This window comes from Chelmon rostratus, chromosome 6 (genome assembly GCF_017976325.1).
Source record: "Chelmon rostratus isolate fCheRos1 chromosome 6, fCheRos1.pri, whole genome shotgun sequence".
Taxonomy (NCBI): domain Eukaryota; kingdom Metazoa; phylum Chordata; class Actinopteri; order Chaetodontiformes; family Chaetodontidae; genus Chelmon; species Chelmon rostratus.
Window position 1 is genome coordinate 10923004 of NC_055663.1, and position 27333 is coordinate 10950336.

At 42.9% G+C, this 27333-nt stretch overlaps 2 protein-coding genes across 3 annotated transcripts; both read right to left on the reverse strand.

Moving 5' to 3' along the window:
• Window positions 1-478: 478 nt before the first annotated feature.
• Window positions 479-1838, reverse strand: zgc:123278 (uncharacterized protein LOC641569 homolog). Its single transcript, XM_041938623.1, has 6 exons — window positions 1797-1838; window positions 1589-1673; window positions 1414-1479; window positions 1114-1277; window positions 850-952; window positions 479-597 (listed from the first exon to the last, which is right to left on the reverse strand). The coding sequence occupies exons 1-6, from the start codon at window positions 1836-1838 to the stop codon at window positions 479-481; spliced, it is 579 nt and encodes a 192-aa protein (XP_041794557.1).
• A 1232-nt stretch (window positions 1839-3070) lies between these two features.
• On the reverse strand, window positions 3071-26038 carry LOC121607406 (GTPase HRas). Of its 2 annotated transcripts, none has more exons than XM_041938167.1 (6): window positions 25782-26038; window positions 9921-10061; window positions 8819-8997; window positions 7129-7288; window positions 6256-6380; window positions 3071-6044 (listed from the first exon to the last, which is right to left on the reverse strand). In XM_041938167.1, the coding sequence occupies exons 2-5, from the start codon at window positions 10029-10031 to the stop codon at window positions 6261-6263; spliced, it is 570 nt and encodes a 189-aa protein (XP_041794101.1). In that variant the 5' UTR covers window positions 10032-10061; window positions 25782-26038; the 3' UTR covers window positions 3071-6044; window positions 6256-6260. The 2 variants fall into 2 exon arrangements, with proteins under 2 accessions (XP_041794101.1, XP_041794099.1); XM_041938165.1 differs by having other exon boundaries at window positions 9921-10064.
• Between the last annotated feature and the right edge of the window lie 1295 nt (window positions 26039-27333).

The window sequence follows — 27333 nt, forward strand, 5'->3', positions numbered from 1 at the left end:
AAATAGAGTTATCATTGTACATTCCTGTAAAACACCCTAAAATATCCTTCAATCCATGCCTACCTGATTGGCTGAAACAGACAAAACCATCTGATTGGCTACCCACACACAAATGCAGTGCAGTTCAGAAATAACAAGCTGGATGTAAATGCAGCTTCAACTGTAACATTAAAATGTAACAACATCCAAATATGTTGTTGATGAAAACTGCAAATACTTTTAAACACTTGTGCATTTCTACCACATATATTTAAAACAAGTAATATTTGTGTGTGCATGAGAAATACATTTGTGATCCTTATTTTTTTTTTGGCATTTATATGTGGATTTGCTTTATATTTCTATTTTTTCTATTCATATGGGAACAGTCATTTATGTATAAATGCCCAAATACATTTGTGAATCCCGCTGTGTGCTTTAATTAGTATTGAGACTGATCTGACTCTGTCATCTCCGCACAAATAATTCACACAACAAACTAACAGTTGGTTTCATATTCTTGCTGGAAAGGTTGACCGTCGTCTCTGGCTAAATACACATATAAACTTTCATCCATGTTTGAAAGCACCTCTGCTTGTCTGTGGAACTGCTGCCCACCTAGAAAAAAAAGTACAGATTTTCTCATTCATGAAGGGAAGTTTATCAGTCACAGCAAACTCATAAACATGTTGGCAAGAGAAATGTGTTCGCAGCCCTAGATTTATAAGGAAGGAACCTAGATTCACAATCAATCAGGTATGGCCCAGATATGAATCTTGGATCTGTCTTATCTACACCAGCTCGTATCTAGGGCTCATATTCTGCTGTTGTTTTGAAACTGCATGGAGGCTTCGTGTGAGTGTGACTTACAAGAGCTTTGTTCGGGCTCTGGGTGAAGCTGCATGCACACAGGAGGGAAGTCTCCAAACGTGGCAATCATCACCTGCAGTAGGCTCACGAGGTCACATTGGCTCTAAAGGGCAAAGAAAAAGCCACACAGATAAACCAGAGTTGTAAAGCTCTAAACCACACTGTATATTTCATCATCAGTCCTGAACCCCTGATGATGCCATTTCTGTCTTTTTTGTACATTCAGTCTTGTCAAAGAGTACAAGAAAAGGTCGTAGTTCTCACAGTGTTCCACTCCTCCAGGTAAGGCAGAGTGACTTCACCACCGCTGGAGATGTACTTTCCTCTGAGGATCACCATCCCATGAATGGGTGTGACGTAGCAGATGGGAGCAGTTTGGGGGTAGCTTTCCTCAATCCACAGGCACACCGGGATGTTGTAGTTCATGTCTTGTGTAAGAATGGGGGGAGAAGCAATTTCTTATTTTGGATTTGAACTGATGAGAATCCATGTCAAAGTGAGCTTCTAGTCGCAATTTTGCTGTTTCATCAGCTCACACAGCACAACATGCAAAGTCATTGTTACCTTTAAAAATGACAGGAATGGTTCCACTCAGACTCATCAAGTCCTTTGTGGTTCCATTGTTGTAAACTGTAAGAAAACATAAAATAAATACGACAATGACTGTATTGTTTAGAGCACTTGTTGAAACTTTCCACGAGCTCAGCAAGAGACGGCGAGCTGTCGTTTTGCTTCTTACCATATTTTTTCATCATGGGCACAAGGTCTGTGAAGTGAGTCAGTACGACGTTTATTTCATGGGCCACATGTTTGCGAAGATATGTCTTGAGAACACAAGGATGAGAAACAAACACTGAGAAAAACAAATGTACGCTGTACATACAGTGTGTTGTCAATGTTTAAACGAGACAGAATGAATTCTTTCAACTGTTGACGATGATTCTTACCTTCGGAAGCATTCTCTTAATCCTGTCTCCACGGTATGACATGACTGCGGTCTATCCAGACAGAAAATATCACTTTCTCTGTGTGTCTCTCAGATCAACAACACTCAACAACACTCAACAACACTCGACCTTTCGTCCGCCTGGGGTTTATAGGTAATCTCCTGTCTTTTATGACCCTTGGAAGCCAGTAACAGAACAGCCACACAACTATGCAAATCATCTGCCCTGAAAAGCAGCAACTGGGCTTGAACAAACAAGACAGGAAAACAACGGTGACCCAAAAAAACAATATATAAGTGTATTAGTATTAGTGACAGTGCTAACTTGATACTGGCTGAATAGTCATGCTTTAGATGGTGAAACTGTCTAATCTCTTGTCACAGGATCAATTATAGGATCACAATAATTGCTCTGATTTTTTCACATCTATTGAGCATTTGGTACCACTTGGGTTACCACATACAGTGACATAAATAACATCAATACCAGCAGTAATAAAATGCAAAGACCTTCCAAATGCTCTGTTTTGCTGCATACTTACTATGCTTGAACATGACATTAATCAGTAGATGGACTGTTCTACTGTATCTGTAGTTTATTTAACATTTATTCCTACATTATTAGAGAATATGTAACATTACAGTTCTGTAATATTCTTATACCATGTCTCATCGAGCTGCTTTCCTTCACTCCACTACACAGTATCTCCTGCATACTTCCTGCTTCCATTTCGGTTACTGGAGGCAACCAGAAAAACCACACAGTTTACCATCTTCTATGCAACGCAGTCCTTTTCTTTAAACAATCAGTATTTACCCAATATGTCAGAATTGATATCAACACACCAATTTACCAAGAAAAGATGATCTTATTAACTTTAACAAACCAGAAGCAAAAACTTCCCATAAATGGCTCTGCTGATGGTAAAACTCTTGTGTAAACACAAGATTTATGACTGTCCTTTGAGCTTTCGTCACAGCTGGACTTGCCCACAATGTTTAAACTACACCATATTGTGCATTATGATCCTGCCGTACAAACAGGGGAACTATTTGTCAAAAACGTTTATATAGTTCAGATGTGTTTACACTCGACGAAAAACAGTTTGTTTAGCGCTTTTGTACAAATAATCTGTCCCCGTCTGTGCTTGTCACACTCTCAAACATCCTACACAAAGCAGCCTGTAGGTGGCAGCAAATCTCAAATTTGAGAGGAACATGATGTGGAAGTTAGATGGTTGCCAGACCAAAGACACGGTTTCATCTTGACATCTTTATTCCTGTCCTGCAATACATTTGCCACATTTTCAAAGAGTAAATACATCTTAAATAGCTAAACAGTTGACATTTTCACAAATTCCTTCCACGCCTCCATTCCACAGTTTGCAAGGGAGAAACAAGCCCTTGACTCCACTGTATCCTTGTGCAAAACTCCCAGTGGTAAGTCTTTGTCATGCTTGCCAGGTTTGCTGACATGTACAGTATACTTGTGGTTTGCTGGCTGGAGTTTCCCTGCAGCAACATGACGCTGATATTCTAATGCAATGGGAATTTGAATACATAGATTTGTGGAATTCTATGGGATTATTATCATGGATGGAATAGATCAACAGGGAGAGGACAAGCATACCATCAGGACTGTTATTACATGTTACAAACGGCACACTCTTTTTTACCCCCCAATTAAAAAGTTTGAGTAAAACGGGTGAAAAATAAATGTTAGGAACAACATAGCCAAAGTGGGACCGGGGATCAACTCTTGCATTACTTCAATATTGTAAATTTAAAACACGAGGCGTCTTTCAAACAACATCTAAAGACTCAAACACATTCACGGTTCATATCTTTCCTCCAAGCAGAGAAATGAACAGGCAACTGATAAAAACTTGACCGCTGCCATCCACACAGCAACTAGACTGGTCATAGTTCTTTAAGCCGTGTTATGAGTGTCACTATAAAGAGTCACTTGAACTGTACAAAATCAATTCAGTCAGAAAATAAAAATTCTGTTTCCCTTAAAAGGAGACAATGGCAAAAGATAATTTGACGTCTTTCATGGAAGAGGTCTGAGATGTCTCTGAGGTTTGCATCTGAAGTCTGTTGCCAAAACCTGCCTGTAGTGTCTGGAACTCTGTACATTATCATACATGACCAATCCTCAGAACTGTTAAAAGCTTAAACTGCACAAAAAGTAACAATTCCTAGGAATCACCATCACATGTTCCAGTGTAATGTGAACGAAACTTCATATAATCATGGGAGCAAGACAACTTATACTGGGCTTTGTCAAAAGAATTTGCTTGAAATTTGTTGTTTCTCAGTCTTGTTAAACAGAATCACATTCAGACGCACATGCCGTTACAGAAAATAAAACAACTTCTTTTTTTTTTTTGTTTAAACAATCAGTGTAGTGTTTTTAGGGACTCATCTTTCAAATTCTATACAGCGCATGTCTAAACTCAACACACTTCTATATTTTTTTTGCACACATAATCAAACATAAACAACTCAGCCAACAGAACACATACTCATCTCAGGTAGAGCTTGCTGCATATACTGTATGAGGTACAAACTAGCTAACAGATAAGGCAAAGTAAACACAGAGCAGTCTTTTTCATTTAGGCAGCAAATTAATGCAGTCATGGAGAGCACAAGCTAGTCAGTATTAAGAAACAAGCAATGCACTCCATTATCCATCACCTATTACACACAATAGTCCCACGTACACAGTAAATATGGTTGTGATATGAGTAGCACCTGACCTATTATTGTTCCACTGTAGAGTTGAGGTGGCAGAGAAAGAGGAGCAGTTTGAGGGTAGTATGGTGTGTGGGAAAAAACAAACAGACAAACTGACGTTCCACTCTGAGGCAGGACTTGTGCGTTACGCTCTGCAAAGCTAACTGGTGACATCCTTTAAACCTGGTTTCCAGGACCGTTAGGTGAGACCTTCCTGGACCCCGATTCCTGAGCCTTATAATCCAGAAGGAGCGACTCTTGCCATCTAGAAATAGCTGTTATCACCGTGTAGTAAACAAGAGTTGTGCACCATACAGTCACTTAAATGAAATGCAAGAAAAATCAACTAGTTGTCATTTTGTCTAAAACCATAACCTGTCATTGTATAACTGTACAAATGTAGGGTTTTCCTCCTATTCTACAGGCAATCTTCTCCAGCTTCAGCAACTGGAAAATGACAACTACATTTTCATGCATGGTACCTCTCCTTCCTAAACCAAAGTACAACAGGAAAATAAGTAGCCATGAGAGGTGGTTTATTCCCAATACTTTGTGGACAGTAAAGAATCCTATTGCACCAGAACCTACGTACACTAGCCATTACTATTATTATGCCACAAAGACAACTCTCAGCAAAGAAACATCTGTAAGGAGAGAAGGCAGCCGCATTCTGGAAATCCATCTATCTTAATATTCTCCATTCAACATTTCTGTCCCAAAAGGAATTCCAAACTACATCAGGCAGGTCATGAAAGAAATGTCACACCAGGTGCCGTCTGAAATAAACACCCTTGCTCACATATTGCTCAGTGACGTTCAAATTCTGCAATCACAAAAAAAAAATGTTCCTTATCAAAAACAATACAGCTAGGCTAACTGTTAAACATCAACAAATTATAGTCATTCCCAAGTCAGCCTCCACCCTCCGTATCCAGTACAATGACGGGACTACACAGCCGTTTGAGGGAAACCAAAGGCAGGTAGAGTGGGATGGGGGAGATGGGGGGGAGCGGGGTTTGTGTGAGAGGTGTTGGGGTAACTAAATGTCCATTCCAGTCCTTTCCATTTAAATCAGTCAGTCCTTCCAGTGGGCAGGCAGGGGGAGTGGAATTAGGCTTTCAAGGTGGGAGGAGGCCAGAGACACCCCCTTTAAGACCAGTGTTGAGACTGAGAACAATAAGTTAGTAGGAAACTTGTGGCGCTACCCAGCGAGACCACACTGGAGTTGACAAACAGTCATTAGTGGTGTTGCTCACAGGTCGACATTTGGACCTAAAAAGGGGCCAGATGAGGCTAACTCAGGTAGCCACGTAGGCAACAGTCCAGATCCTCCTTTCCATGAAGGTCTATAGTTCAGTCAGCTCTGGTGGTTTCCTTGAGAGCTTTTGCGGCAATCGTCCTCTTTTTGAAAAAAGTTTAGATTTCATCATTGACTTGTTTTATCTTTCTATCTTTAAGTCCATGCTGCCACTACGCGCTGTAGCGTTTCTCCTCAACGTGCAACGGTCAGCTGGGGAATGAAATGACACAAGAAGGGGACACAGATGTTAGTGCCATTTCATTGCTTCTAAGACAACAGACACAGTGAAATGTTTAATTGAGGGAGATATGGTTTCCCATTTGTTCTCATTTAAAATGGGCAGTCATAAAAACATGCTCCAACATAACACACCAATTTGGAGACTTCCCATATCTGCTGTTCAAGAAGAAAAATGTCTCACCTGCATCACGATACCACACAGCGACAGCTCATACAGTCCTGACCGCTCTCATCAGGTGGGTTCAGCTTCCTCAGCTTATGCTGCCTGATCTCCCTAACCAGTGTGTAGAAGGCGTCCTCTACTCCCTGTAAACACACACATGCACACACATACAGACAGATAGAGAAAGGTTACTGAACAATCTGGGTACTTACAATGGTCACATTTTAGTAGAGTACACTACATGCACCTCTTGTAACAGACAGCAAACCTCTCAGGTGTACTCACCATTGAGAGGCTTGGCAACATCACCATGGCAACCCTGATCATTTCAGACACCGTTAATCAAGAAGCCATAATGACTAAGAAGAAGTCATGGCTTAGTTCATAATATACATACATACACATTCTTGAGTGTGAATGACAGTGATGAATACGACAGGCTGTATGCAGCTAAATAATGTGTGACAGTGAGTCAGAGATAGTGGGAGTCGTGTGGCGATTTCTCCTTATGGAAGCCTTTCAAATACTGGAGCTCTGCTCTCAAGCCAAGGTAACCTGGCTATGAGTCATTGCCTGCGGCATAATAAAATGCTCCCAGCAACACAAATCACATCACGCCGCAGGCCATTCACTGCTCTTCATGTGCATGAATACACGTGCAAAATGCTAAATTGCAGAGCCCACACTAGTACACTATTGCAACTTGTTGACTACAGTTTGATGCAGCACAGGAGGACTTGAAATTTAAATAGAGTCTGAGTTTTGTGGCTTGCAAAGATGGGAGGACAAGACATCAGTGAAATTTAAAGGTGATTTTGAATACCAGAAAGAAAGAAAAGGGTTACTCCATGAAACTGCATGTATGGTATGTGCTTCTTCTTCACTACCTACCTGTCGTGTCTTGGCAGAGGTCTCAATATAAGGGATTCCGTAGGAGCGGGCGAGTTCCTGGGCTTGCCTTGTGTCCACAGTGCGTGCCGGGAGGTCACATTTGTTTCCCACAAGCACCATGGGAACATCGTCTGAGTCCTTCACTCGTTTAATCTGTTCTCTGTGAATTGCAAAACAAGAAAATTGTGACAGTTGACTTTTAATTTGCGAAACTCTGCCTGTTTCCTGAACCCACCCCTGTTGAATCACAGCGAAATATCTCTTATCTGGGATCCTCCCTGCTTCATAAACAACAGCAGCTCCACCACTGGAGAGCCAACCACCCAGGGAGCTCTAGGACCCTGAGGAAGAGCCAGGGCCCGCCGGTGCTGGGCTGTGCTGCACTGCTGAAGGAGGCAGAGGAAGGCAGGGAGGGGGAGGGATGGACAACAGGCAGGCGGTGAACAGCATTACCTCATCACTACAGCAGCAAGCTCCAAACGCCAGGCAGCCAGGGGGAACTGAGTGAGAGGAGTGGGTCAGATCAATCTATGAGCTCAGCCCTTCTTCTCCCTGAGCCACAGTACAGCAGGATGCATCCACTTGTCAGCCCTGCCCATCTGCAGTCAACACTGCTAATACTGGTTATGAGCACAGTGGCTCTGAGTCTTGATGTCACAGCAGACATGTTACTCTGTTTAGACCATTGACTTGTTATATTCTGGTGAGGCAGGCATTTCAAGTCTAATGGGTATAAATATGATCTTATTAGTCTGGTGCATTCTCGAGTATGCTACATTACTGCTGGCAGTTTCAACTAAGAAACGAAAAAAATAAAATGCACTGCTCAGTTTCAAGCAGGTGACATGCCAGTATGTGTGAACAGTGGAGGAAGTTTTGCAAAGAAGGCCTCTGACTATTTTTGCCTGTAAAACAAACAACAGATCTTTCAATAACTCAATGACTCTGACCAGCCCCGCATCCAGCCAAAGATCAGAGGTTTTACAGAGATACCAGTAGTTGTGTTAAAGTCAAGCACAAAAAAAGGCTGGGCTGCAATGGAAGCAAGCCAAAGAAATGTGTGTGTAATACACTTAAAAACCCTGCAAATCTCTAAGAGGAGGTGGCAAAGTTAATATGCAGCCTCTTTTACTTGCCACATGCAAGACTGGCAAGTGCGCTTCTAATGTGATTAGAAAGACAAAATGTGGGAAAGTGAGAGAACACAGTCATCTCCAGCTGAATTCCCACCCCGCCTCCCTGTCTCCTTCCCTGTCCTTGAAAGTGCTACCTCTCTGCGCTCCTCTAATTGAGTCAGGATCGATTTCATTGGCATCATGCTGTAATCCTCCAGTTGGGGGCTAAGCTTTCTTTAGCCGTGTTAAACGCTACAGCATGACATCACCCTACTACTGCAGAGAGCTGGCACACATACATATGCACACCCCTCTCCATCCAGACCCCATGGGAGTCCTTGTAACACACTGCATTTCCAAACACACATACACACAACATTAGAAGAGCACTAACATACTGATGTCTGAGCTCCACCTTGACTCATCTGTGATCTGGCATGTAAGTACACATCTGCAACAATAGATCCCACAATGCTCAGTATTAATGTGACGATTTGTGATGCCCCTGCATCCCTTAATCTTAACCCCTCTTTTCTTTCCTTTTCTTTTCCTTGCTCTTAGACACACACACACACCTGTACTGGTGAATGTCCTCAAAAGACTTTGTGTTGTTGATGGCGAAGACACAGAGGAAACCCTCCCCTGTCCTCATGTACTGATCCCTCATGGCGCTGTACTCCTCCTGACCTGCAGTGTCCAGGATGTCCAGCAGGCAGGTCTCCCCGTCAATCACAACCTGTTTCCTGTATGAGTCCTGCAACAAACAGGAGAAACTCCAACAGTTAGAGAGGAGGTTAAGACACAATGTCAAGTGTGTGAGTAAGCAACCTGTAACAAACACAAACAGACACAAAAGAGATGTTTCAGGAGGGATCTGAGGCAACTGTGGGACCTCAGCGGAGGCTGTCACATCCTTGGCTTTGGTCGCTCAGTGCTAAGCAGCATGTACGCATACTATGTATTAAGTGGTATCTTTTATTAAATCCCAGTCCACTTCCAGGTCAAATGAACATCAAGAGGTCAGAGGAGCAGGGTATCGGAGCCAATGTTTAGCCTTCCAACACGCACGCCACAAAAACATGGAGTGCCGTCCCTTTGTCTGTTAGAGCATAGGGGCCAGGAATGCAAACACACAAAAAGGACATTGTCTGGCCAGAGGCAGGCGTGGTGAGAAAGAGAGGGAGAGAATTGAGACAGAGAGGGAGGAAAAGAGAGAAAAGAGAGGGGAAAACATTCTTACTGGCTTCCCTCTCCTCTTTTTTAATGTCTGCGATGTTGTTCAGTGTCGTATTTTCGTGAAAATATAAGAATTACGGAGGGGCAGAGTAAACATTTCTTCTCAAAAGAAAATTTGACATTTCTCGCAAGCCTGACAGTTTGGAGAACTGCCACAGCATTCAATTAATTAAATTAAATTAACTTGATTTAGACTGAGCTGTCGTCTCAGTAGGGTCCAGGAAATATTCTTCAGCAGTCACTGTGGGAGTGGACATTTGACATATACACTCTACATTTGTGTGCACATTGATGCATGCAGTTCTACCACAACTATTCAAGGGGGACCTGGAAAGAATTTATTGTCTAACTACATCACCAACCCTTCTCTACCTGCTCACCGCAGAGTCCAAGATGCCTCCTATAAGAATAACATGTACAACATGCAGAAGAGAGTCGTACCTCTATGGTGGGGTCATATTCATCCACAAAGTGGTTCTGGATGAGCTGGATGGTGAGTGCACTCTTGCCCACGCCTCCAGCTCCCACCACCACCAGCTTGTACTCCGTCATCTTTGCCGCTGCTGCTCACGACACACACCACTGCTGGAGAAGAAGGGGAGCAGAGAAAGGTGCAGGTTACACTCTGACAGACATACACACAGCTTTGACAAGCTGTTGTCTGGCACTGGACTGGCCATGATGGTCAGTCCACTACCAGTAACACAGACAAAGCAAACAGTTATTACCATTGCTGTCCAGTGGTGAGAAACATTAGTGGTTTGTGTGTGTGTGTGTGTGTATTTGTAGTGGGGGCTGAGGTTGAGACCCTCAAAGGGGAATGTGAAAAATGTGCTAAAGGTACTCAATGTTCCAATCCTCTCCCGCTCAGCATGAGCAGCAGAGGCTGTGTATGAGAGGGAGAGCTAGGGAGCTGGAGAGGGAGAAAAGGAAGACTGACCCTCATCACTCAGGCTTTACTTTACTGATGCCTACTTGTGAAACCATAGCAACAGTTATCACAGATAAATAATCATAACTAACAAATACAACAGAAAATGACAAAAAACACACTGAACAAAAAGATTTTGAAAAGTAAAAAGTTAAATATCTTAGAAAATGAGCTGCACCAATTGTTCCTCTCAACAATGAGCTAAATGCTACTGCTAACAAATTTAAGCAAATGCTACAAACTGTTTTTTGCTGGTTTGCCTTGCTTTTTCCATAGGGTTTAATCAGCAACAGAATGAGAGGCCTAAAAGAGGGTTTTATGACTCCAGGTGTGCCTTCGGTTGTCCCCTATGGACCAACTGAGCCCACTTAATAGGTCTAGTCAATGCAACAGGGCTGCCCTCGCTATAAATCAAGGCATGTTATTAAAGAAACATGTCTGTCTCTTGAGAAAACATAAGTGTTATCTGTTTTCTGTTGGCTAAAAGTTACACAACACAGGTAAACCTTCACAAGAATTTATGGACCTAGAGGGCATTTGGAAAAAGAACAGACTTGACACAGTACAATTCTGATTTGGATCGACATGCACAATCCTGCTTAATAGCAATAATTATAATAATAATAACAACAAGAATAACAACAATGGGAGACATTTGTGGCAGCTGTGAAAAGCATCTTTTGAAACCACCTTTAATCAACAACTCACTGACAGTAAGAAATGTTAGCAGAGCTGATGGATATAGCAGAGAGAGAGAGAGAGAGAGAGAGGTTATCACTGGAAAAACAGATAATCCAGATTTTATCAGAAAGACCAGGTGTGCACAAAAAATGTGGGAAATTTGCAGAAAATACCACAGGGCCAACTATCAAGTCAGCTGGAACCACGCATGTATGTCCATGCATAGACACAAGGCAGTACAGAGATAGAGAGAGAGAGAGAGAGAAAGAGAGGAGAGAGAGAGCGACAGACACAGACAGACAGACAGACAGACAGTATGATCCCCTGACATCACCACGACCCTCATTACACTGCTGGCCAGTGAAATTCCAGCTGTGTTGAGTCAATGGGTAGAGAAAGTAGTCATGTGGGTGTTTCCATTACATACAGTGGCAAAGTGTGACTCAGCTTACTTCAAATTTACCAAATCCATGACCTCAAAATGCCCCGATCCCAACCCTGCAGTAAGACATGAAGGCACATGATGCGTCAGAGTTAGAACGACATGAAGCTCTCATGGAGATTTTATAGGATTAAATCTAATACAAGCTTGGGCTAGCGTGAACGAACCTATGGCTAACCACACGTCAAGTCTGCCGCAGGCCCGTAACAACCGCAGGAGCCTGCCGTGGTTACAGCTTTAGCTAGACAACATGCAGTCAACAATGAGTGGTCAGGTGAGGTCATCACAGCTATGTCATCTCTGATGTCAGAGCTCAAAGGAAAATCACTAGGATTTGTAGCACCCCCAAGGATGCAATGACACTCGAGGGGCAGTTTAGTTAGGGACACGGGGCAACGTCCCGAGTCACTGGCTCCTACAGCTATGAAATAGCTGCAGGAGCCAGTGACTCGGGGCGTAGCCCCGAGTCACTTATTACTATCCCGCGCGTTTCTTCTTCTTCTTCTTCTTATTAGGGACACGGGGAAACGTCCCGAGTCACTGGCTCCTACAGCTATTTCATAGCTGCAGGAGCCAGTGACTCGGGGCGTAGCCCCGAGTCACTTATTACTATCCCGCGCGTTTCTTCTTCTTCTTATTATTATTATTTTTCATCTTCCTCCAAGTTTTCGTCCTCAAACTCGCCCCGCAGCTTTGAGAAAACCCTCGCAAATTATATATCAAAACGTGCGTATTGTTCGGGATCGGTGTGCTATTACTTTTCTCAAATTTATCGCAGTTTTTCGCGTCGTAAGACGCGAAAAACTGCGATAAATTTCCCATAAGAAATGAATGGGACCGGTGAAAAAAACAAGATTGAAATTGGAGTTTTTCAAACATCTGTAGCTCAGGCATACATTCACCGAGAGACTTCATTTCAACTTTAAAATGTAGACCCAAGTCTGGTCTATTGGTGTGTTCATCCACATTTTGATTGGTCCTATAGTTTTTGATCAGTCACTGTTCAATGACAGTGATCGTTTGGCGGGAAATTTTGAGATTATAATGGGTGTGTATTGCGCGGAATGTTCGTGCTAGAGTGCGTGCTAGAGTGGCACAGAGTCTAAAAACGATCTGAAAATCTTCTCTTTTTCTCGTCGCTACGGCCACAAATTACACTCTACACGCATAATTTTGGGCTCATTTTGTAGACAAACTTGTCCTCTTTCGTGTGATGTCCTCGAAAAAGCCGAGAGACTTACTGAATTTAAATAGTGAGACGTTTTGTGCAGCCAGCGCCCTCCTGTTCTCCCATTAAGTCCCATGTTAAAATTCAGAGCTGTTTTGTGAGCAAAGCAGAAATGCCTCCTGTCTTTAGATCGCCATAAAACGAAAAGTTGTTGTGTCAGGAATAAAACGAGGAGATGGCCGGACTCAGGAAGTTCTCGGGAGTCCGATGATCTATAGTACACTCTGATACGAGGTACGGTTCTCTCACCAGAGGATTTAGTTCAGGAGGTTCGCCGAACCCAAATCTCACTGCATACAATACAAACTCCTGTTCTCTGAGTCGCAGAGTCTTTTTAAGTCGACCATTTTGTCATTTTTCTAAAGAATATCTGGACATAAAACACACGTACATCTGGCCCAGACTTGTCCGCATCTCACAGTGTAATCGGTTTTTTGGTAGCAGCTACGGTTTTGACACAATCGCAAGTTGTTCGGAAGAAACCGACAGCGAAAAAGCCGCTTTTCAAGGGAAGAGTTTAACAGGTGCAACTGTCATTTACACACACACCGGTCAATAACCCACGCACACACATCTGCAGGACAACAAGCCTGAGAATGATTATCTTAACGAGCTCAGTCAAAACAAGGGCATTGTTTGAAAACAATCTCCATCCAACAAACAGTTAAACTCAGCTTCAGAAAGCGCTTTGCCAAAAAGGTTGAGACAGTAGTCACACAAACACACACACAAGCAGGGCTAACCAACAGCTAAAAAGTGATTAAAAACAAGCACGTCAAAACTGAACAGGAACAGGTAAAAAGTGGGAGAGGTAGAGAGGTAATTATCAGCAGGTGGGGCAGAAGTTACACACGCACACAAACAAACACACACACACACACACATTCAGACACACATATACCAGACACATCTCCATGTAGGAGCTGGTTGGGCTGCTTGTGTAGTTCAAGCAGACACACACACACAAACAGACGAAGACACACACATACGCAGTCACACACAACGACAGATACATAAACACACACACACAGACAAATGCATAATGAAAACCCCATCCCCCCGCCCCCTTGTTAACGCCGTTAGCTCTGTTAGCTCTGTTAGCACAGTTAGCTCTGTTAGCGCTAGCGCCGTTAGCTATATTCGCACCTTTAGCTGTTAGCTCAGTTAGTGTTAGCTCTGTTAGCTCCGTTAGCATTAGCTCCATTCATGTTTATTGATTCAGTTCATTAATTCATGTTAACAGAGACATGAAGCAGAGGAGAGAAGCAGACACAGACAGCTGAGGTGATCAACAGAGACAGACAAGGAGAAAGCCACAGAAACACAGCTGAGAGCAATTCATTAATCAGGGACTGACTACCTCTGATATCTGCCGTTTTCTCAATTTGCAGCCTTTTTCAATTGTCCGCTGCTTCGCCATAGTTTCTCCTAGAGACTTCATTCAAACTTTAAAACGTAGATAATTTTGTCGGCTCGAACACACCCCGTGTCCCTTTCAAAATTTCCCAGGGGGAATTTTCTAGTTATTATTATTTTTCATCTTCCTCCAAGTTTTCGTCCTCAAACTCGTCCCACAGCTTTGAGAAAACCCTCGCAAATTATATATCAAAACGTGCGTATTGTTCGGGATCGGTGTGCTATTACTTTTCTCAAATTTATCGCAGTTTTTCGCGTCGTAAGACGCGAAAAACTGCGATAAATTTCCCATAAGAAATGAATGGGACGGGCGAAAAAAACAAGATTGAAATTGGAGTTTTTCAAACATCTGTAGCTCAGGCATACATTCACCGAGAGACTTCATTTCAACTTTAAAATGTAGACCCAAGTCTGGTCTATTGGTGTGTTCATCCACATTTTGATTGGTCCTATAGTTTTTGATCAGTCACTGTTCAATGACAGTGATCGTTTGGCGGGAAATTTTGAGATTATAATGGGTGTGTATTGCGCGGAATGTTCGTGCTAGAGTGCGTGCTAGAGTGGCACAGAGTCTAAAAACGATCTGAAAATCTTCTCTTTTTCTCGTCGCTACGGCCACAAATTACACTCTACACGCATAATTTTGGGCTCATTTTGTAGACAAACTTGTCCTCTTTCGTGTGATGTCCTCGAAAAAGCCGAGAGACTTACTGAATTTAAATAGTGAGACGTTTTGTGCAGCCAGCGCCCTCCTGTTCTCCCATTAAGTCCCATGTTAAAATTCAGAGCTGTTTTGTGAGCAAAGCAGAAATGCCTCCTGTCTTTAGATCGCCATAAAACGAAAAGTTGTTGTGTCAGGAATAAAACGAGGAGATGGCCGGACTCAGGAAGTTCTCGGGAGTCCGATGATCTATAGTACACTCTGATACGAGGTACGGTTCTCTCACCAGAGGATTTAGTTCAGGAGGTTCGCCGAACCCAAATCTCACTGCATACAATACAAACTCCTGTTCTCTGAGTCGCAGAGTCTTTTTAAGTCGACCATTTTGTCATTTTTCTAAAGAATATCTGGACATAAAACACACGTACATCTGGCCCAGACTTGTCCGCATCTCACAGTGTAATCGGTTTTTTGATAGCAGCTACGGTTTTGACACAATCGCAAGTTGTTCGGAAGAAACCGACAGCGAAAAAGCCGCTTTTCAAGGGAGGAGTTTAACAGGTGCAACTGTCATTTACACACACACCGGTCAATAACCCACGCACACACATCTGCAGGACAACAAGCCTGAGAATGATTATCTTAACGAGCTCAGTCAAAACAAGGGCATTGTTTGAAAACAATCTCCATCCAACAAACAGTTAAACTCAGCTTCACCAAGCGCTTTGCCAAAAAGGTTGAGACAGTAGTCACACAAACACACACACAAGCAGGGCTAACCAACAGCTAAAAAGTGATTAAAAACAAGCACGTCAAAACTGAACAGGAACAGGTAAAAAGTGGGAGAGGTAGAGAGGTAATTATCAGCAGGTGGGGCAGAAGTTACACACGCACACAAACAAACACACACACACACACACATTCAGACACACATATACCAGACACATCTCCATGTAGGAGCTGGTTGGGCTGCTTGTGTAGTTCAAGCAGACACACACACACAAACAGACGAAGACACACACATACGCAGTCACACACAACGACAGATACATAAACACACACACACAGACAAATGCATAATGAAAACCCCATCCCCCCGCCCCCTTGTTAACGCCGCTAGCTCTATTAGCTCTGTTAGCACAGTTAGCTCTGGTTGCGTTAGCGCCGTTAGCTCTATTCGCACCGTTAGCTGTTCGCTCCATTAGTGTTAGCTCTGTTAGCTCCGTTAGCATTAGCTCCATTCATGTTTATTGATTCAGTTCATTAATTCATGTTAACAGAGACATGAAGCAGAGGAGAGAAGCAGACACAGACAGCTGAGGTGATCAACAGAGACAGACAAGGAGAAAGCCACAGAAACACAGCTGAGAGCAATTCATTAATCAGGGACTGACTACCTCTGATATCTGCCGTTTTCTCAATTTGCAGCCTTTTTCAATTGTCCGCTGCTTCGCCATAGTTTCTCCTAGAGACTTCATTCAAACTTTAAAACGTAGATAATTTTGTCGGCTCAAAATGACCCTCGGCACATTTTGATATCTCTTACGGTTTTCGAGCTATGACCATCGAAGGCCGACGTAAGACGCAAACAACTGCGATAAATTTCCCATAAGAAATGAATGGGGAAATTTCCTCAAATTTCAGCCTTTTTCAATTGTCCGCTGCTCGGCCATACTTTGTCCTAGAGACTTCATTCAAACTTTAAAACGTAGATAATTTTGTCGGCTCGAACGCACCCTGTGTCCCTTTCAAAATTTCCCAGGGGGAATTTTCTAGTTAGGGACACGGGGCAACGTCCCGAGTCACTGGCTCCTACAGCTATGAAATAGCTGCAGGAGCCAGTGACTCGGGGCGTAGCCCCGAGTCACTTATTACTATCCCGCGCGTTTCTTCTTCTTCTTCTTCTTATTATTAGGGACACGGGGCAACGTCCCGAGTCACTGGCTCCTACAGCTATTTCATAGCTGCAGGAGCCAGTGACTCGGGGCGTAGCCCCGAGTCACTTATTACTATCCCGCGCGTTTCTTCTTCTTCTTCTTCTTCTTCTTCTTATTATTTTTCATCTTCCTCCAAGTTTTCGTCCTCAAACTCGCCCCGCAGCTTTGAGAAAACCCTCGCAAATTATATATCAAAACGTGTGTATTGTTCGGGATCGGTGTGCTATTACTTTTCTCAAATTTATCGCAGTTTTTCGCGTCGTAAGACGCGAAAAACTGCGATAAATTTCCCATAAGAAATGAATGGGACGGGCGAAAAAAACAAGATTGAAATTGGAGTTTTTCAAACATCTGTAGCTCAGGCATACATTCACCGAGAGACTTCATTTCAACTTTAAAATGTAGACCCAAGTCTGGTCTATTGGTGTGTTCATCCACATTTTGATTGGTCCTATAGTTTTTGATCAGTCACTGTTCAATGACAGTGATCGTTTGGCGGGAAATTTTGAGATTATAATGGGTGTGTATTGCGCGGAATGTTCGTGCTAGAGTGCGTGCTAGAGTGGCACAGAGTCTAAAAACGATCTGGAAATCTTCTCTTTTTCTCGTCGCTACGGCCACAAATTACACTCTACACGCATAATTTTGGGATCAGTTTGTAGACAAACTTGTCCTCTTTCGTGTGATGTCCTCGAAAAAGCCGAGAGACTTACTGAATTTAAATAGTGAGACGTTTTGTGCAGCCAGCGCCCTCCTGTTCTCCCATTAAGTCCCATGTTAAAATTCAGAGCTGTTTTGTGAGCAAAGCAGAAATGCCTCCTGTCTTTAGATCGCCATAAAACGAAAAGTTGTTGTGTCAGGAATAAAACGAGATGATGGTCGGACTCAGGAAGTTCTCGGGAGACCGATGATCTATAGTACACTCTGATACGAGGTACGGTTCTCTCACCAGAGGATTTAGTTCAGGAGGTTCGCCGAACCCAAATCTCACTGCATACAATACAAACTCCTGTTCTCTGAGTGGCAGAGTCTTTTTAAGTCGACCATTTTGTCATTTTTCTAAAGAATATCTGGACATAAAACACACGTACATCTGGCCCAGACTTGTCCGCATCTCACAGTGTAATCGGTTTTTTGATAGCAGCTACGGTTTTGACACAATCGCAAGTTGTTCGGAAGAAACCGACAGCGAAAAAGCCGCTTTTCAAGGGAAGAGTTTAACAGGTGCAACTGTCATTTACACACACACCGGTCAATAACCCACGCACACACATCTGCAGGACAACCAGCCTGAGAGTGATTATCTTAACGAGCTCAGTCAAAACAAGGGCATTGTTTGAAAACAATCTCCGTCCAACAAACAGTTAAACTCAGCTTCAGAAAGCAGTTTCGCAAAAAGGTTGAGACAGTAGTCACACAAACACACACACAAAAAGGGCTAACCAACAGCTAAAAAGTGATTAAAAACAGCACGTCAAAACTGAACAGGAACAGGTAAACAGTGGGAGAGGTGCAGAGGTAATTATCAGCAGGTGGGGCAGAAGTTACACAGGCACACACGCACGCACACACACACACACACACACACATTCAGACACACATATACCATACACATCTCCATGTAGGAGCTGGTTGGGCTGCTTGTGTAGTTCAAGCAGACACACACACACAAACAGACGAAGACACACACATACGCAGTCACACACAATGACAGATACATAAACACACACACACAGACAAATGCATAATGAAAACCCCATCCCCCCGCCCCCTTGTTAACGCCGTTAGCTCTATTAGCTCTGTTAGCACAGTTAGCTCTGTTAGCGTTAGCGCCGTTAGCTCTATTCGCACCGTTAGCTGTTAGCTCCGTTAGTGTTAGCTCTGTTAGCTCCGTTAGCATTAGCTCCATTCATGTTTATTGATTCAGTTCATTAATTCATGTTAACAGAGACATGAAGCAGAGGAGAGAAGCAGACACAGACAGCTGAGGTGATCAACAGAGACAGACAAGTAGAAAGCCACAGAAACAGACGAAGACACACACATACGCAGTCACACACAACGACAGATACATAAACACACACACACAGACAAATGCATAATGAAAACCCCATCCCCCCGCCCCCTTGTTAACGCTGTTAGCTCTATTAGCTCTGCTAGCACAGTTAGCTCTGTTAGCGCTACCGCCGTTAGCGATATTCGCACCGCTAGCTGTTAGCTCAGTTAGTGTTAGCTCTGTTAGCATTAGCTCCATTCATGTTTATTGATTCAGTTCATTAATTCATGTTAACAGAGACATGAAGCAGAGGAGAGAAGCAGACACAGACAGCTGAGGTGATCAACAGAGACAGACAAGGAGAAAGCCACAGAAACACAGCTGGGAGCAATTCATTAATCAGGGACTGACTGCCTCTGATATCTGCAGTTTTCTCAAATTGCAGCCTTTTTCAATTGTCCGCTGCTTCGCCATAGTTTCTCCTAGAGACTTCATTCAAACTTTAAAACGTAGATAATTTTGTCGGCTCGAACGCACCCCGTGTCCCTTTCAAAATTTCCCAGGGGGAATTTTCTAGTTTCACTTTTTGTTTGGCCGTAGCGACCAAAAACTCAACTCCAGCCATTTTTAGGTATTTATACTTTTAGATTTCATTCATTAATTCATTAATACAATTGAACAGTGCCAATGGCATCAGAATCACATTGTGTCCTTGTACAGCCCAGATAGCGAAAAAAAAAAAATCATTTGCAAACAAACCGTGTTTCCCCACAACAGTTTTATGATGTGTTCCTGAGCCCATGTAGTGACATCCTTCATGCACTCATGTGTTCACAAAGTGGTGAACCTCGCTCCATCCTCGCTTGTGAATGACTGAGCCTTTCCAGGATGCTGCTTTCATACCCAATCATGATACTATCAACAATCAACCAATCAACCTGTTTACCTGTGGAATGATCCAAACAGGTGTTTTTGGAGGATTCCACAATTTTCCCAGTCTTTTGTTGCTCCTGTCCCAACTTGTTTGAAATGTGTTGCTGCATCAAATTCAGAATAAGCAGATATTTACAAAAATCAAAGAAGCTGATGAGGTCAAACATTAAATACATCGTCTTTGTACTGTTTTCAAATGAGTACATGTCAAAAAGGATTAGCAAGTTATTGCTTTCTGTTTTATTTCTGTTTTATGTCCCAACTTTTTTGGAATCTGTGTTGCACATACTGTCGTTTACATCTGCACTGCCCAAACGCCCAAAGCAGCCTTGTTTCTCTTCCTCAAAAGTATTCTGACTCAAGTCCTGTAGTTCAGATGAAGCAGCTCGGACGAAACAAGTTCATGTGGGGTTAAACATCATGGCCTGTTCGCTGACAGCATCTCATTTTGCTGAAGAAAATCACAAACCTGCACCACTTGCTTGAGTGTCCAATCTATCAACATTTCATGAGCACCCCAGGTCACATATTCTGCCTTATCTTATTCAACTGTCATCCCTTATATAAATTGCACTCTGTGTAGCTCTTTTATGCAAACCTCTTGTTCACTACAGGCTGGTGAACACCAGTGCTTTAGACAGACTGAGTATAACACATACACACCCTCTCTCTGGTGCATTATGTCCCAAAGGAGAACACACAAACATAAACAGCTGGAGTGAATCTTAAACTCGAATTGTAGAAAGAATACAGTAATAGGTGGACAATTTAATGAAAGGACAACATCCACAGAAAACTAAACTTACAAAGCTAATTCAGTCATGGGGAGTCAAAAGTAACACACATGCACCTATATTTGTCACTGGGTGTGGTGTTGTATTAATAGAATTTGCGCTCACCCGTGTCAAAAACTGTGTAAACCGTCTGAGATGTGTGTGTGACTGCAGATGCGTGTGCAGACTAAGATTAGCTAAGACTAAGACTGGCTCACTGATGTTAATGATTGACAGAAAAGCAGACTTGCTAACTGACGACACAGCCACTTAGCAGCTCTCATTCATTCGATCACGCACGCACACACACGATCCAGTAAGCCTTTGCTTGCCTTAATGGAACAGGTAGCTCTGAACACCATAACCAATATCAACAATAGCTACCTTGCAAAAACACCCTCACTGCTATAACTCTCAAGCGCAACAGGAAGGGAATTATCCTGAGCCCTCAATCTTGTGGCCAAACATTTAGCTTCCTTTTTCCCTCACTGTATATAAATCAGCCTGGTACACAGTGCAGCGTGCCCTGGCTGGAGCACAGAGACCGTAGCAGAGCCGCAGAGCCAGCCCAGCTCCTCGCAGCCTCCTTTAACCAAACAAACAGCAGCTGTGCGAAGAGGAGAGACTTGCAGGGCAGTCAGACGCTGGAACACCTTTGGTCACTGTAGGCTACAAGCTCAGGACAGGGGAGGGATTCATACCAGGGCAAGTCAGAAAGCAATCTAGTTTAATGTGATGGAAACAGCAACAACAACGGGTGTGCCGTCAGGGCTACAACTAACAACTGTTTTAATTACCGATTTAACTTAACACATTATTTTTCAGATTAATTGTTTGGTCTATTAAAATGTCAGAAAATGATACAAATGTCAAAGATTTAGCCCTTTATAGATGCTGTTGTCATTACATGGTTTTTTGACCTGAGAGCACTCAGTACCCACTCAACAGATCTCTTGGTCTCGGTCTCGCATAAGCTTATCATAAATGTGTATGTAATGAATATCAGCTGATGTACTGTTACTCATTTTTTTTTTTAACTCCGAAATACTGTTGTCGATTAATATTCTTCTGATCAGCTAAATGATTTATCAAGTAATGTTTTGTTTTGTTTTTTTTTAGCATTGATTACACGAAGATTTGACAGATTAATCTACACAATACCATTCCCAGTCCAGTCTGGCAGATGCAGGTGACAGGTACTGATTAAACAGGCAGGATGGTGAAGACAGTCAGCGATTTTGCCTGAGAGATAAAAATCTATCCAACTTTTGTCCCCTTCTGATTCACTCTACTATAACCTACCACAACCCAATTCTTAACCTTACCCTCAGTCAGCTGACCTTGAATGCCCCACACATTCTGCCTTGTCTTGGAATAACATGTCTATTATATTTTATCACAAATATTTACTGGTTAATCAGATCTTTTCAACACTTCCAGCATACACACCTACCCCAAACTTTACTCATACATTAAAGTGTAGCACCTGCTTTTCTGTTTAGTCCTGCCAATAATATATGCAAATCATGATGCATTTATGCACACAAACACGTGCTCAAAAAGCATTTTAATAACAAATATGGATCGATATGTATCAAAACTTCAATCCCAAACAGAAGCTAATGAAAATGTAGGGCACACACACACACACACACACACACACACACACACACACACACACACACACACACACACACACACACACACAAAAGAAAAAACAAAATGAGATTGACACCTGCACTTTCACACGCCCACAGCTCTCCCGACTCTGACACGGCTGGTCGCCGCATTTCTTCCACATAACCAGATCTCAAGTGCACACCTGCCAGACGATTAAAATTTACAGCCTAAAATGCAAATTCAACACACCCGCGCCTGCTTCTGGGAGACTGGAGGAAGGAAAACAGACAGCCATGCCATCTCCTCTCTCAAACTAGGCCATGACAGCGGCTGATTAATAATCCACACATACATATGGAGACGAATAGCAAAATTAATCATTGATAGAGACTGCCGTCTCTTTTTCAGAGCCACTTGTTGTCAGTAGGGGCTCATACAGAGCTGGTCTTTGTGCAGATTAAGAGGAGGGATGAGGACACAGCCGCGGGAGATCACAATCATCGGTGCATCATCAATCTCTTTACATATTTCAGCAATTATTTCGTTCTATACACACAGACGTTTAGAGTGCGCCTATAGCAGTGTTGCCCCCTCCGCTGCAGTCCTGATTTTCATATTGTACAGTAGCTACTGTCAGTGCATGGTTAACCTACTGTATGGAGTCCTCATTTGCCCTAGACGTGCAACAGCTGGCCACATTTGCACGTGCACACAAACACACAAGTGCATAAACTATAAATACAACCACAATGAGGTCATGCAATCTTTGTTTCATTCAATGTACATATCAGACAGCAAAGTTGCTAACAAAACCAGCTCATCAAAGGTGACGAGAGTAAGCTTCCTAAAAACGGCCATAGCTGCAAAGTCATCTGCAAGTTGGAGACCAATTCCATTCCAGAGTCCCCAAAATCTCTACATAGCTGTCCCCTTTCTGATCAAGGAGCACTATAGTATGTCTGTGTTTAGGGTTATTTATAGCTGGCCACCTCCAGCCTGGGAAATTAACAGTTCGTTTTGAAACCCTAGAGCGCCGCCTGGACCAAGAGGATAATCTTACATGACAGCTTACGGAGGGTGCGAGCACAGAGCAGCGCGAGGGGTGATGGGAGGAGAGTGGCTGAGGGCAAGGGAGGGAGAGGGCTACTCTTACTATGTGCCAAGGGCATAGAAAACCACAGGAGGGAGGGGTCGACCTGGAAACCGAAAAATGTAGAAAAAAATCAATAATGAAAATGCTCAACATTCTCCATCCTTTTTTGACTCTGACAGCTACAGTTGATGAACAACTCTTTACTTTTTCTTTGGTTCCTCATAACCTGGAAAACAATTCCATCACTTCAAAACACATGATGGTAGAGACAGGACACATGAATGACCGTCTTTCTCTGCATGCATTCTGCTCTCCATTAAAGTGCTTAATTGGTTAAAGAATCCATACTGCCACAATCCCACTGCAGAGATAATTGATTTTTAATGGAGAGATGATGGTAAGGAGACCCTCTCTAGGGAGGTATCATGGTCGAATACTGAGGCTCCAAGACCATTCCTAGAGCCTTGATAGCCCACCGCACCCTCCCACTGCTCTCCAATGACATCATCTTCCTAAATGGCATCCAAACATAAGTGTTGACCGGCAGCTGAGGAATCACTATTCTTCTCTCTGAGGCCGATGAAGCACAAGTGAGGACTTTGAGCAATTCTTATGAAGTTTATTAATTCAGAGATAAATCTAGACCTTTTAAAGATGGACTATCCATTTAAATCCTCCTCTAGGGCGGGAAAGTAGAAAATTTCCCAAAACTTGAATGAAACCATAATTTTCCTCAAAGAGAATCATCTAGTAAACAATTCCTCCTCCCAACATTTTCCCCTTTACAAACATTTACATAAAGAGGTTCTGCGTGCATCTGTGTGTACACATGCATGCTTAAACAAGCCGCTCTTAAAGGCAATGGAGTACAAGTGACCTTTTCCCACTGGGTCATCCTTTCAGCTTGTCGGGTAGGGTGAGACAGTGGAGGCAGTGGCAGAGATGAAAAGGCCAGCTGACCTCCACACAAAGGCCTGCCAGTTAGAGGAGCCATGAGGCTTATCATTAGACACCCAAAACCCATCAGTGCTCTTTTTTTTTTCAAATCACAGGAACGAGTGAATCTCGTCCAGTTGTCTTTTTGAATTTGTGAGTGCATGTGAAAACATTCTGCACAGAGAGCATATGCTGGGACACATAAACTAAGCTGACACTCAACCTGTAGAAGATCCCACCCAATGTTTAGTCAGTTCTCCAAAGGAAAAGAAAAACATTCAAAACACCTCCTTTAGAATGACAAACCTGAAGAATTAGAAACAACAACAATATCAAGTCAGGAGTACGGCCTGAACCATCTCTGAGTCTCACACAAACACATTTAACAAATTAAAACCCCACATGTGGACGCAGTAGAAAAAAAAGTTGTCATTTGTTAAATCTTGGTATCCAGAGAAATCACACCGATTTTGGCATGCAGCTGGGCACCACCCAGGCTACAGCTGTTCAGAGAAAGGGACAAAAGATTAACATCACACCTCCACCATTGGCCGGACTATCTCCAGCTGTTTTCCAGCTGCCTGAATTCTTGCCTTCACTCCGAATGCTACAGACACTGATGTGAAATTCACATGACAAACACTAGATCTCCTTAACCGAACTCACGTCGTCCCCAATGTACCCCTGCCTATATAAGAAAAAAAAAACTATGTGGCTGACTTGTTACTTGTATGTGATGCAGCAGTGATGTTGTGGTGGATGAAAATAGGAGATGTGCAGAGCAGTCAGCCAGTCAGTCGATCATATGCCAAAAAGCCAAGAATAAACACAAAAGTGAAACACGTTTTGCTATGTTTTCAAACTTAAATGTTTGAGGCTACTTTGTATGATGAATCCAGTGATTCTGACGAGGACTTATGTCAGCTTGGGATGGGTAAACTGGTTCCTCTGCTGTCTAACAGCCTCCTGTGGACATATTTTTCTGAGTGAGGGCCGAATAAACATTAGTACTGTCCTTGCCACCTTTTCCCTTTTAAACTTACTGAACAGTTTTAACAGACAGCCTCCAGAGGAGAAATAATTCCAAGACAGTCAGCTTTCTAAATGCCTTGTAATGGAATCTAACTTCCGCAGTGATACGTTCAGTTTTTACTCAGTGTGACGGGGCGTCACCCTACTCTGTGAGGCTACTCTCGGCAGCGGCAACCCCATACTGAAGATTGTCTTAACATTACACAAAAATACAGGCCAGACAGTAAATTCCCCAGTATGTTCATTTAAATGCATTCGCTTTCTTTTTCAAAGTGAGATGAGGGAGGGGATCCACGGCGGTCTAATGTCCACCATGACCAAGTTACAACACCCGAACTCAGGGGAGACTGCTTATCAAAACAGATTGTTTAAAAAAGGAAAATCCACAACCTATGTAGATCCCATACGTGTAGCCAGGACTACAAAGCAGGCACGAGTTGCTGAGCTCGAGAGACAGAAGCTCGTGAATTAAAGTGTGATGATAGCTAGCTAACATGCTTTAACTGTGGACCGCAATCTCCAGCGGTGCCCAAAGCGCTGAAAGCATTTCAAAGCGGTATCATTAGACAAAAACAGCCACTGGCGACATATTTCGGACACAGGAATGTGCACTGCATACTTACAACAAGCAGAGGTCTAATTAGCGACAAGAACGACGTTTCGTCTGCCGGTGGAGAAGGAGAAAAATCTTTCAACTCTGTTGCCTCTCAGCAGCAATCGGAAGGCAACAAAATGTTCTTGCTCTGCGTCCCGCCGCCTTCAGATATCTGCACCTTATTCTGTCCGAGAAAGTGTTTAATTTTCAGTCGCTAAATATGCACCGAGGCGTTCATTGGTTGTAGCTAAAATGAGCCCGCGTTGAACAATGTGCTTCCAGAGAGAGACGAGGGGATGAAGAGTGTGTGGAGCCCACGCCCAGCTCTATCAAACATAGAACCGCCCCGGTTACCGTGCATGTTACTGCTGCATTCAAACGCTATCGGAAAGATGGCAACTAACGCCGCGAAGGCCCTTTTACATCGAGTGTTCACTACTCAGTCCAAGTTTTCAAAGTGTCACTTAAACGTAACAGACAAGGAATCCCTGCAGACACATTCAAATGAATGTGATAATGAAGGTCTATTTTATTGCTAGGCTGTAGGACCTGCAGTAGACTGGATTTAAAAAACGCAAGGTCATGAGTCCAAATTACCCCAGCACGACCCCACCCACCTGAGAAACTAACTACCAAGCAAACTGGGAGAATTGTATCTATTCTCTATTAACTGTAACTGTCATTATAGGGGTAATTGTTGTTTTTTAAAAATGGGTGTACTTCTGGATTCCGGACTCAGATTCTGTGATATGTTTGCTTTTTCACACTGGCTGAACTAATGATGCCAATTATTGTTTTCAATTTTTCTTCATTACAGTAGGCTTCATTAAAAGAAAACATTAATCGTGCCTACAGGGTTCCCCTTGTTCCTCTTCATTATAACAACGTATCAAAAAGCTCTATCCAACATGGTGTGCGATTCAGATTGACAGATATCGAGAAAGAAAAATCGCTTTCTATTTAAATGACCGGCATTTTAAATGCGAAAAAATAGGTTTGGATCACAAATTCAAAGACAGCGCTTATCAGCATGTGAAGGCAGCACCACACCAACGTTGGCGGGTTACAGAGATTGCTGATACTGCCAATGTAGCCCTCAGAGCTGTCCTGAAGAGTTAACTTTCACGCGTGCACTACATATCCCAGAGAGCCTCGGGTCTCTCGCTGCCGTATCCAGGAAGTCGTCTGTGGTTGTCAAGCAAACTTATTCTTGTAAGAAACCTGCTCTCAGTCTGTAAAATGTAACCCCGTAGGCCTTATTTAGCATGTACTTTCCTGCAGCAGGTAAATATATATTGTTAGAAAAGATGCTAAATAACATTTAGAAAGTGCATGTTGTTGGTGTTAGATTAGAGCGGACTATTGATTACTTTGCCTCACGTGTTATCATCGTTTAACCGTACAGTAGGAAGGTTAGTTAACGCTATCTTGTTAGCCAGCTAATTGAACGCTAGTGAGGGAACATGAAGAAAGATACAGATAGTTTACTTCTCAACATTTTTGCTTTTTTTTTAAGAAAGCCAATAAACCAATGTTATTGAGACGCTTTCAATTCAGGTAATTTCAGGTAGCCGTGAAAG